The sequence below is a fragment of the Orussus abietinus genome, unplaced genomic scaffold (assembly GCF_000612105.2).
Source record: "Orussus abietinus isolate OABI.00-Male unplaced genomic scaffold, Oabi_2.0 scaffold321, whole genome shotgun sequence".
NCBI classification, from domain to species: domain Eukaryota; kingdom Metazoa; phylum Arthropoda; class Insecta; order Hymenoptera; family Orussidae; genus Orussus; species Orussus abietinus.
Window position 1 is genome coordinate 89,394 of NW_019394473.1, and position 12,109 is coordinate 101,502.

The 12,109-nt window shown below is 49.1% G+C and overlaps 2 protein-coding genes across 2 annotated transcripts in view; both read left to right on the plus strand.

Annotated features, from left to right (window-relative positions):
- LOC105702909 overlaps positions 1-10,034 on the plus strand; it is a 30,222-nt gene extending 20,188 nt beyond the window's left edge. Inside the window, exons 9-14 of the mRNA XM_012430866.1 lie at positions 654-776; positions 856-957; positions 3,612-3,790; positions 4,276-4,447; positions 6,499-7,302; positions 7,541-10,034. Coding sequence (XP_012286289.1) covers positions 654-776; positions 856-957; positions 3,612-3,790; positions 4,276-4,447; positions 6,499-7,302; positions 7,541-8,028 — 1,868 coding nt within the window. The 3' untranslated portion in view covers positions 8,029-10,034. The remainder of the gene's footprint in view (positions 1-653; positions 777-855; positions 958-3,611; positions 3,791-4,275; positions 4,448-6,498; positions 7,303-7,540) is intronic.
- A 210-nt stretch (positions 10,035-10,244) lies between these two features.
- Positions 10,245-11,829, plus strand: LOC105702901 (33 kDa inner dynein arm light chain, axonemal). Its single transcript, XM_012430847.1, has 6 exons — positions 10,245-10,456; positions 10,535-10,693; positions 10,765-10,897; positions 11,249-11,394; positions 11,465-11,662; positions 11,745-11,829. Exons 1-6 carry the CDS (start codon positions 10,364-10,366, stop codon positions 11,778-11,780), a joined length of 765 nt encoding a protein of 254 aa, XP_012286270.1. The 5' UTR covers positions 10,245-10,363; the 3' UTR covers positions 11,781-11,829.
- The last annotated feature ends 280 nt before the right edge of the window (positions 11,830-12,109 follow it).

Sequence of the window (12,109 nt, forward strand, 5' to 3'; positions counted from 1 at the left end):
TCAGCAATGGCGAACTCATCACTGTCGACGACATTCTTGACGATGACAGAAACGGCAACACGAGTCGCAACGGTTTTCGCGAGCGCAATTACGCGGAGCAATTCCGCGATCAGCTGTTCGACTCCGACGACGATGACGTCGACGGTGACTCCGACGACGATGACGGCACCGAGATCAACGTCAACGTCGTCAACAATAATGGAATTGGCAGCGACCCATCGCCGACATACCTCCGTAAGAAAACATCCAGCAATTCGAGAGAGACTCCCTTGTTCTTCGGCTTCCCACGAATCTTTGTAACGGTCTCTGTTTCCGGTATTAATGGAAATCGTGCGAGCGCCTCGGCAACAATGGCGGGGCTAAATTCAGCCGAGTCTATCTCGCAGAAATGTACAATCGGATTTTTCTCGTTAATGGACGAAATAGCGGGGAGCGGATTTGCGATCCTTTCGGTTACGGCCTACGAACTTCGTTCGCCTTCATCGACCTTTCCTGCTAGATTAAGACATCACTTGCGGTCTCATTTCTTCCACTGTTGCAAGAGTTTTCGCTTGTTGTGTCCGTGGTGTGTGGCTGTGTCCATGTGGGGTGTAGAGTTGAATTTCTTCCGCTACTCTTGCCGGGCTGATTTAACGTTGCACGTTTTTTTTTAGAGAGGTCCCCTTGCGCGTTGGATTCTCAGAGGAAGACCCCCAGTACGAGGACGAACCAGCAAGCCTGCACCAGCAACGTGGATGTGAAGAGAAGCTGCCTGGACTCGGGGAAAAATAATCCTGGTGAGAATTTTCTATCCTTTTGGAGAGTCGGACAATTTGTCCTAGGGGATGTCGTGTAATCTAGGGACTCCATTTCCAGATAAAAGCCCGACCGTGCCGCGAAAGCCGCCGGTCTCGAGGAGGCTGTCGTGCAACACCTCGCCGAAGACTCTTCAACATGGAACCTCTGTGCTTACCAAGGGTATGTACCCAGAAAAGTGGATGGAAGTGCACCCTGCAACTGCGTCCTGCAATCCAGAGAGATCGGATGAGATTAACAGCGAATATGCCGGGAGATTTGAAATTATCCCGCGCGTTATTGACAGTAATCGATGACTGATAACGTCCTGTCGGTCGTCGACGATGTGCCAACTGTAATTGTTCAATTAGAGACCGGGTAAACGGTCCACGCACAAGACCTCCGATGCATGTAATCATCCCGTCGATTACTATCGATAATGAAACGCCAATTGGAAATCGGTGCTCGGCGGTAAAAACGATTACCGACTTACGCAGGTGTCTGCATTATCCTGATTAGCGCGCGATTTAGAGACTCGATGGATGATTATATACCGGTCTACTTTCGTGGGATGTTTCGAAATCTAGAACTACGGTCGACCCTCTTCGTCGGTCTTTCGTCACCTCTTAACGTAACGCGAAATCAAAACGTTTGGGCGACAGCCTCGAAATAACCGATCGCGTATTGGCCTTGAAACCGTCAAGGCTCATTTTCGCTCTCGTGACCGAAACGGTCCCTAGAACTATGACTCTAATTTCGGATTTGAGTTGAAATGTCTAACCATAAGATGGACGGGAAATAAGGCTGCACCTGTAGGACGATGTTTCGCTCTTCTGCGGGCACAATAACGTGTGATGTAACTCTTGAGGAATTCCAATGCGAGATTTTATGACGTCAAGTGTGCGCTTCGACGACGGACTATGCATGCGAGAACGGAGACTCGTTTCCCGTGCCGGGAGCTTTTCTCCTACCTCGGGAAAAGCCGGAGAAATTCTAGCCTTGAATGGGATTCCGATCTTTGGCACTCGTCGGCTGACTTTCCTCGCCCTGGGGAAGGTCTTTAGTTAGAAATTAAACGCGATGCGTTGAGATAGCTAGACGGTCTTGCGACACTGAGGGGACGCCATTTTGAAATTTATTTTCATTTGTTATATTTGAGATTTAGTCGAGGGGTTCATCTTTTCTAAGATTCATACCCAGTTATCGAGCAGCTTCTCGATGTCTCTTTCTAAATTTTTGCCTGATCTCGTAAACGAATATATGTAAAATATATCGCAAGAATCCAAACGATTCACTAGAAGTCTTAAACGTTTTTGTCGTGACCGTCGTCGATGGAGTGACCTGGGAGTTTCTCGCTAAAAATCAGTACCTCTCAAAATTTTCGTCAGATTTCATATACGAAGGTATAAAAGCGTCGCAGGATGTTTTTGTCCATCTAGTGGAAGTCGTCGACGTTTCCGTCATGTCGGTGTTCGATCATGATCGTCGTCATCCACAGAGTGACCTGGGAGTTTCTCGCTAAAAATCAGTACCTCTCCAAATTTTCGTCAGATTTCATATACGAAGGTATAAAAGCGTCGCAGGATGTTTTTGTCCATTAAATGGAAGTCATCGACGTTTCGGTCATGTCGGTGTTCGATCATGACCGTCGTCGTCCACAGAGTGACCTGGGAGTTTCTCGCTAAAAATCAGTACCTCTCCAAATTTTCGTCAGATTTCATATACGAAGGTATAAAAGCATCGTAGGATGTTTTTGTCCATTAAGTGGAAGTCATCGACGTTTCGATCATGTCGGTGTTCGATCATGACCGTCGTCGTCGACGATTCCGGTCGGCGTGGTGGACTTTAAGCGAGGGCTCGAATGGCGGTCGGTGGGGCGAGAGGCGGCCGCCTGTGGCTCGTGCTAATTCAGTCGGCTCGTGGACTTGGCCAACGCGTCGTCGAGTATTTCTCGGCCGGTTGTCCCGCTTCGATAGGAACGAGTTCGCGATCGAGTCGCGGCCGAGCGGCCAAGGGCGAGCGCGACCCCGTCGAGAGGGTCGACCCTCTACGTCGCGACCTGGCCATAGGCCGCCGATCTTCCAAATCCCCGAACCCTGAGATTTTGCGTCGCTTTTAATTCCGAAGTGATTCACCGAATACACGGAAACATGATTTGCGTAGACTCGACATAACCCTTTCAAGATTGCGAAGTGGATTTTTTAGTCGTAATGGTTATTAAAATCAGGAACAAGGATTCCAAAAAAAATTTCGCAAAATCATAATAACACGTGCAGTTCACTTGGGAATGTCTGTCAGATATGTGTTTAGCAATTATGGCGTAAGGGTTATCATTTTAAGTAGAGTTGCGTGAAGAGGAGTATTTTTTAACGCGTAGAACTGTGCATAAATTTAATAGTCTAGGGGTAGAAACTGCGACTTTAGGCAGGCTCGATGCTGGAATAGAATTCCGAGTGCCGAATGGACGCTTTCCCTCTCCGTATCGACAAAGGTTAAGGCGCGGAGATCTAAATGATAGACTTGGCGTGCAATGGAAACGTAGCCCATGCGATTCGAGGGACTCTCGTGGCGCGATCGCGATCGTGGGACCGACGACCGGCGCACCGACGCCAGGTGGTTCCGCGACCGGCCACCGCGGCGCGGCGGTCGAGCGACCCGGTAGCTCCGCGCGCGCCCGCGGCGCGGCGCTCCGGTCGCGACGACGACGCCAAACGTAAGTGAACGCCGATCGACGGAGGATCGAAGTGGATCCAAACTCGAACTAGAAACTGAAACGAAAGAGAAAGAAGGGTAGATTCGGATCGACGAAATAACGAAGTCGATTTTTTTGCTCGCAGATCGAGCCTCGAAGGACAGCACCGCCGGCAGCGCCAACTCGTCGGCGAGCAGCAGAAGCTTGGTGGAGACCCAGGACCGCGGCGTGCAGACGGAGCCCTCCTACGAGAGCATATATCTGCGGCGGGCTGACCTCTCCGTCCAGGCCCTTTCCGTCATCGTCCAGTACCTCGCCCACCGGGTAAGACGAACGCCGAAGGAAGAAAATGCCGATCATAGCGATAACAGCGATCCCAAGCTCTAAGAACTGGCAAAGTCGATCGAGCCCAGGCCGTCATTTTGGATTTTACCATTACGCGAGTCTTCTAAGACACCTCGCAAAGCAATACTCATAAGTATAGCGGTAAAGTCGAGAGAATTAAATTGTGGAACAGGCCGCCATATTGGATTTCGGGTACGTTCGCCAGCGCTTACTGCCTTGCGAAGAATTCTCCGAGGCCTTAAATAAAAGTTTGTAAGCCGATCGTCGATTGTTCCTGCATGGATCTATGTGCTATTTGAGATATTCAAGTTGCATTTACATGCAAGGGTAATCGGCATTGTGTAACTTATCGATTCTTAAGATCGGCTTTTAATCGGCGACGCTCGAGGCCTCGCTGTATTAATAACGATCCGATTCCTGGCACACTCCTTAATGGCCGACTCATGCTCGTTCTTCCGTTTCAGCTGGACGGGTTTTCCTCGCCGAAATTGCGGGAGGAGTTCCAAAAAATGAAGACCGAGTGGACCGCGGCACGTGTCGAGGTCGAAGAGTTACGTGCCAGGCACGCGGAAGTCAAGGAAAAGCTCGACGTGCAGCGCGCGGAACATCAGCGAGCGGTGGATCTGCGTAAAGATTGTGAGTTTCCTTTCTTCCCCTCTTTTTTTTTCCTCTCCCCGTTTCTCTTACAGCGAGGATCTTTATCCAACGGACGGAGAACGCGCTGTTCAAACGGCCATTCATGGGTTTTTTGTGCGCACCCCCAGTACCAAGAAGTTGCGAAACGAGAAGGGAAACGATTCTTTTAGCGAAATAACGGAGCCAAACGTGTACCACCGTATTTCCCAGCAGCAATCTAACCAAATAGCAATTATCAATATGTAATCATGCCATATATATATATAGTGAAATTGAACGTTACATGAAACGAGAATGGTAACGCTATCTTCGGGAAAAGTCGAAGCCTTATCTTTCACAGTATTTGGCATTACCATAGTAACATTACGCGATATGTTATGGTTATGGTGAAATTCAGCGTCCCGTGAAACGAAAAGTGGTAACGCTATTTTCGGGAAGATATCGGCGCCTTATTTTTTTTTTATTGTATATGGTATTGTTGCAGTAACATCCCGCGAGGTTATGGTGAAATTTGAGCGTCGCGTGAAACGAAAAGTGGTAACGCTATTTTCGGGAAGATATCGGCGCTTTATTTTATTTATTGTTTATGGTATTGTTGCAGTAACATCCCGCGATACGTTAGGGTTATGGCGAAATTGAGCGTCGCGTGAAACGAAAAGTGGTAACGCTATTTTCGGGAAGATATCGGCGCCTTATTATTTTTTTTTATTGTATATGGTATTGTTGCGGTAACATCCCGCGATACGTTAGGGTTATGGTGAAATTCAGCGTCCCGTGAAACGAAAAGTGGTAACGCTATTTTCGGGAAGATATCGGCGCCTTATTTTTTTTTTTTATTGTATATGGTATTGTTGCAGTAACATCCCGCGATACGTTAGGGTTATGGTGAAATTTGAGTGTCGCGTGAAACGAAAAGTGGTAACGCTATTTTCGGGAAGATATCGGCGCCTTATTATTTTTTTTTTATTGTATATGGTATTGTTGCGGTAACATCCCGCGGTACGTTAGGGTAATGGCGAAATTTAGCGTCGCGTGAAACGAGAATGGTAACGTTATGGTTAACGAAGAGGGTCGCGACCTTTTAAGCCCCGTTCTGCAGACCTGGCCGGGTCTTTTGAATGTAGTTATTCGCAGTGATTGGTGAAATTGAGCATGACTCCGCCGTAGAGTTTTGAACAGTCGTCGCGACGTGACACCGTCCGGCCTCTATTAGTTGTACATGCATTATCTCATTGTGGGGCGGTCACCGCTACGATGCGGCCCCGTAAACGAGCGTCAATTATTTCCGCGCAGGCCGGCACTCTCGCGTGGGAAGCCGCCTTGAAATTAAACCTACTCGACGTCGCGAAAAGGGATGTCACTGCCAGCATTAACCGGGCCCTCGAAAGAAGCGCATCCAACGCTCGGATTTTCCTAAATTCGGCCACACCTTCCGGTGGATATCTCCAGATTACGAAACTCCACGACTAATTTCAATCAATTTCAACGCCGAGACAATTGACGACTCCGGGACGCCCACGCGTCGTCAAGTATGTTAAGGACGCCCGTTAGACCCTTCTCATAACCTCGCATAACAGTAACTATAAGTGTAACAGTTAAGAACTTGTCAATGAAATGACATTTTTCACCAAAAAGTCAAAGTTGCCGCCGATCGCGAACGCCGCAGATATTAAGGTCTAATGAAAGTGTAAAATATATATATATATATCAAAAGATCAAAATATAAAAAAAAACTATTCTCCAAACTGGATGGACCGATTAATTTTAAACTTTAACGCCCGATTACGGGGTACCTAATGATGTTTCGCAAGTTTCAAGACCTACATTAGTGTTAACGTTTCAGATTATTCGGTGCGCACCAAGTTCGGAGGAAAGTTCTATTTTATTACGAGAGACGGTAAAGCTCCGCGCCAAATATATACATGTATATATAGGCGCGAAACACTGACCTAGTCATTATCTGCGATGTCTGGAAGATGTTGATATTTTCAATATTTTTACGGTTTGATGTGTTTGGAATGTATCTTCTCAATATTTCGTTTCCGTTTTAGTGGAGTCCCGACACGCACAGAGGGTTTCGGAGCTGGAGGCGATCCTGGAGGACGAGAGGGCGAAGTTCGACGTTCGGTTGAGAACGTCCTTGAGGGATTCGGCGGCAGAGCAGGAGGCCCTGGTGACGAGGCTGCGCGCTGAGCACGAGGCCGAAGCAGCGCGCAGAGATGCCGAGAGCGACCGGCGTTCGGCGGTGCACGACCAGGGTGCAGCCCTGCGCGCCGAAGTGGAGTCCCTCAGGTCGGTCCTGGACATCAGAAGCCAGGAGATAGCGGCCCTAAGAACGGAGCTGGTGGGCCTGAAACGTGAGATAGAGGTGAAGGAGGCGCTGGAGCAGCGGGCCGAGACCCTGGAGGCGCGCTGCGAGGACCTGAAGGCTCAGCTGCAGACGAAGGACTCGTTCGAGCGGCAGATGGTGCACGAGAACAAGCTTCTTCTGGAGTCCTTCCACCAGGAGTCGAAGCAGAACAAGCGGCTCTCGCAGCTGAACGAGGAGCTCCAGTGGAGGTTGCGACACAACAACGAGGTGGTGACCGTCCTGGCGAACCAGCTGGCCTCCCCGCCCCAGCGACTGACGCGTTCCCTCGGTCCTGAACGCATAAACCACGCGCACTCGCCCGACGACTCCCCGCCAGGATCGCCGATGATCAAGTCCATGGTCGAGAAGGGAGACTCGGTCTCCTGGACCCTGGAGATCGAGGAGACGCCCGAGGCGATGGCCTCTAGGCTGCTGCGCCGATCGGGCTCGGGCTCGACCTCGGCCCCAGGGGTGCCCTCTCGAGGTGGCACCAGCGGCAGCCCCGGTAGGTTACTAGACTCCTAAACGCGGTATGTTACATCAAGATGGATGGGGAGACTCCGGCGATTTTGAGAAAAAGCCTTGAGGGTAATCATTACTGAAATTTTGATAATAAATCTGGATTATTCTCGATGAAATCTCTACGAATCCTTGGACAAATTCTCGATTAGTTATCGCGTTATCGGTACTTCGAGGTCATTTTCTCAGTTGGTTTGATTACACCTAGAATTTTATAACTCCAGGTGAGTTCGGCTCGAAGCGGCACGGACCTGCGACCTCTAGTGCCGCGGCTTCCACGGCTCAGCCCATGGGCGTGAAGCTGGCGCCCGGAGCTGCGACCGTCTCCAGGCAGAGTTCGCTGAGATCGACCACCCAGCGCGCGGTGGTCCTCAGGACACGGTCCAAGAGCGTCTCTGTCGGCGACTCCAAGCCGGACTCGTGGTCGCCGAATTTCAACTCGACCCCGGTAGTCCGTAGGAGACCTAGAAGTGACGCCTCCGCGAGCCCGGTCGCGGTCGCCGCCGCAGCGGCCGCTGCGGTCGCCGCTGCGGCCGGCAGCAACAGCACCGGGGACTGCAGCCCCACGTCGGGCCCCAAGCCCCAGGAGGCTGGCGGGGAAGCCATGATCTCGGAGGAGACCTCGGCCTCCAGCAGCGAGGACGAGTCCTCCGCCAGCAGCGACATTCCCAGGCTGGCGATGGAACTCTCGTGGAGCGAGTCCGAGGGTTGACTCGACGAAGAAGCTGCCCTAATGACGAAGAACCTACCTTCATCGACCTCGTCACCGCGGACGCGGGTCGTCGACACTTGTGATCGGCCATATTCAGTTGCGCTAATCGCTCGCGGGTCGATAACAACCATAACCGGTCGAATTTAATCGCGCTAATCGCCTTTTGGATCGTTAACATCCATAATCGGCCGAATTTCATTGCACCAACCGCTCTTGGATGGGCGACACTCGTGATCGGGCAAATTCAAACGCGCCAATTATTCTCAGATAAACGAGGACTGGGCGTCGCCTGGTATCGTAATTCCCACATCGGAAACCTCGCGGATGGTAATTCCACCCGGTGCGACGAGTATTTGTGGTACTTTCAAAGTCCTAACCGCAAGGAACATTCGCGAGGTGTCTATGTAATCGTCGACGCTTAGTTCAATACCGAGAGGCCAGGTGGCGCTCGAGTTTGGGGCGACCGAGGCGCTCGGAACCAGGGAGAGGCAAGAAGCGGAGATTCTCCAGGACTTCGACCCTAAATCGCTGCCGTTTGAGAGCGCTGCAGACGCTGGCGATACCAGTGGTCGTTGTTTAGCCACAGGACGCGGAGAAAACTCGGCAGCGGTCGACAAATGTGGAAGTGAAACCCGGAATGTGTGAAAGTCGGAGAAGAGGGGATCTTCTGGATTCCGATATCCGTTTCTAACTGGAAGAACTGGTCGGCGAAGAGTCGCGGTATTTCTATGTAGGGAATTTATTGTAAACCAGAGACTAACGCGGTGTCGGTAAGAGGAGCTGCGCGGTAGTTGCGGCAGTGGCCGCGCGCGGCGCTAACGTTGTCGCGCATTTTCCAGTGTCCTCGAGGAACTGACGAAGAAACTGCGTTCTAGGGCCGAACCTGCGCCTTTCAACGGGGAAGATGAATCGAAAAACTGTGGGAAAACGTCCCAAGAGACCGGAAGAAGCAGAGGAAGCCGAAAAGTACCCTTCCTGGGTCCCTGTTCGACCTCCACCGTCGCGATTAGCTGCGTGCAACTAAATCCCGACATTGGTGAACTAAACTTGAACTTTAGCGATTAGTAGTTAGGGATCTATGACCGTCGACTAGCGAGTATGATAGACAGCGTACGCGGTCGCGGTCGACAAGGACTAAATGCAGTATTACGTTATCGTATGTAAGTCGCGTCGTATGAGCGGAATCGTTTTTTCGACGTCCAGATCGAGCTCGGGTCGTCGACGACGTTACATGCCACATGTCAACGGATCTAGTATTTACAAAGTGCATGAACTCGTTTGGATGTTGGCGGTAGAACGTGCGGAGTGTTCCTCGGAATGGACACCTCGTGAATTTCGGTTTTTAATCGCTGGATAACCTTCCTTGGAGAGGTCGTCGAGTAGTTATCGCGAATCTGCGACGACCTGGCGGGTTTTTATTTTCGCTGGCTCGGTTCTCTTCATCGACTGCTCTCATCTCTTATTTGCAGTGCACTGTGGCTGCTCGTTATCGGTTATCGGTATTCACGGCGTTTGTATCGTTTCTCCGTGTATAAAGCTCGGGAACTGTTCCTCAAACTATAAAGTCACTTGTATTCGTTATTCCGTTACGTTGTTGCGTTTACGTTGTAATCTGGACACTTCCACCGTAAAGTATGTACGTAGCGCGCAGGTCTACGGGAGATTTCGTCGGATGTGGTTGTGGATGTTGGTTTTCTCTATTTTATTTCTTTTTGTTCTCCTTTTCTGTTACCTATTCCGACTTCGTCGCCATCGTCTCGGGGTGTCCAGCGGTCCCAGTCCTAGAAATATCCGAGTATAATGAGCCACGAGTATGTTATAAAGGTAGCATTGACATTACCCGCAATTTTGCAAGTTGACTCCGTAGGTTCCACTTTCCATTTATTTATTTCACTGCGCGGATCCCCAGGCAGCGGCTCCTAGCTTTAAGGTGATTTTATGTTAAAACGTACTTGGAGGTTTGAGAACACGAAGGAGAAATAAAGTGTACTGTGCTCGTCTTTAGACATCTTGTGCACCTGTTCAACGGAGTCACTTCGCCCCTTTATGGTTATCTTAGCGATCATAATTTTCAACGTTCTAGTATCTAACTCTTTCGATGGGCCCGTTTTTAGAATTGCGCCTACTATTTCCCCGTGACTAGGGGTTATTTACGTCAATGTCACCATAGAGATGGTAACCATGTTCTCCACGTCGGGATAAACAGTCCCGCTGTCGAAAGCAAAGTCAAAGGTACTTTAAGTATTACCAGGGAACTCAGCTTGAAGGGCTATTATCCCTGATTATTCCTGAGAATTTATGGTTACGAGATAAACAAAAAGAAAAAGGAGCAAACATGGCGACGGCGACGCAACAGCGGGTCATTCCTGCCATGGACACTCTCGTCAAGTATGACAATCCGATCTTGGTCACCACTCATCCGGAGAAGGTTAACTTTTAGGAGGATTTAAAATAGGTCACCCAATCTTTGTTATATAGTTTTTTTAAACGGCACGTTTTATATTAGTCCCAGAAAGTATCCACGCCATCGAAAGTCGGAACCACGGCATGCAAGATACAGACTACCGTGCCAACTGTAGATGTACGCAGAGAGACGGTGGAAATTCTTAATGGCATTCTGCCACCCAAGGAATGGGAGGAAGAGGGACAGGTGTGGACGCAACAGGTATGAAGGGTCTATTATAAATTAAAAAAATATATATATACATGTTGTATAACGTGTACCGGTGTAATCAGGTGTCGAGCACGCCGGCCACCAGATTGGATGTCATTAATCTGCAAGAACAACTCGACATGAGATTGCAACAACGACAAGCCAGGGAAACTGGGATCTGTCCTGTTCGACGAGAGCTGTATACTCAATGCTTCGGTATCAAATTGATCTATTAGTTGCTAGTTAATAAGGTTTAAACATACTTCACGGGCGAATCAAAGTTAAAATTCGACATTCTGATTGCGCGTCAAGAATATTTAAATAAACTTTACGGACGAATTAATACAAGTCGCAATCCACTGAGCAGGGCTAATTAATCCTGTTGACATATTTTTATAAAATGTAAAATTCGACATTATAATTGCGCGTCAAGAATATTTAAATAAACTTTGCGGACGAATCGATGAATGTTATGGCCAACCGCGGGGCGGGAATTAATTCTCTCGATATTTCAGCGAAATATAAAAATCGACTACAGCTCACGAAATATTTATATAAACATTGTAGACGAATTAATACGACAAGTGACGGTCAACTGTGCGGAGCGCGGATTGCTCCTGCTGAGAGTAAGGGACGAGATAAGGATGACTCTCGCCGCTTATCAGACCCTCTATCAGAGCAGCATTGCCTTCGGTATGCGAAAAGCTCTCCAAGTGAGTGGGTAGAAATTATTTCACCACCTCTCGGGCCTTGCTGTCGATAATTATATGCAAACTCTCTCAGGCGGAACAAGGGAAGGAAGACCTAATCGCGACCGCGGAGGAATTGCGAGTGCAAAAAGCAGAATTGGAGAAAACTCTAACCGAGTTGCGACTTAAGTTTGAGCAAGCCGAGAGAAGAGCGGCCGAGCAAAGGGAAGCCGAGGAAAAAAAGCACATGGAGGAGATACAGTTCCTGAAGAAGACGAATCAGCAGCTAAAGGTACGCCGATTGTTCCTCTTAAAAAAAAAAAAAACAAAGTCAAACAAAATAAACATTTCTATCATATACAATTATTTTCCAGACGCAATTAGAAGGTATCATCGCGCCGAAGAAATAAATTTTCATAAACCATCGCGTCAAGTTTCCATGGTATCTTTTTCAATGTAACATTATGTGAATAAAATATTTTCACCATTATCGTACATTTTGTTCCATGTAACACAAGTATATCAGAGATGAGTTGGGAGACTGCTCACGGGCAGGATCGTGCGATCGCATCCTGTGCTGCCCTCTGGTTTCGTACGATACGTCCTACGTTTTCGTACGCTTTCATCCTTTTTTGCACCCAAGGGTGACGCAACGAATTTCTGACAGAGATGAGTTGGGAGATTGCTCACGGAAGGGATCGTGCAGTCGCATCCTGTGCTGCCCTCTGGTTTCGTACGT

Coding starts and splice junctions, on each gene's coding strand:
- LOC105702901 (XM_012430847.1), top strand. CDS start 10,364: ATGGCGACGGCGACGCAACAGCGGGTCATTCCTGCCATGGACACTCTC. Junction 10,457..10,534: donor TCACCACTCATCCGGAGAAG/GTTAACTTTTAG, acceptor GTTTTATATTAG/TCCCAGAAAGTATCCACGCC. Junction 11,663..11,744: donor AGACGAATCAGCAGCTAAAG/GTACGCCGATTG, acceptor ATTATTTTCCAG/ACGCAATTAGAAGGTATCAT.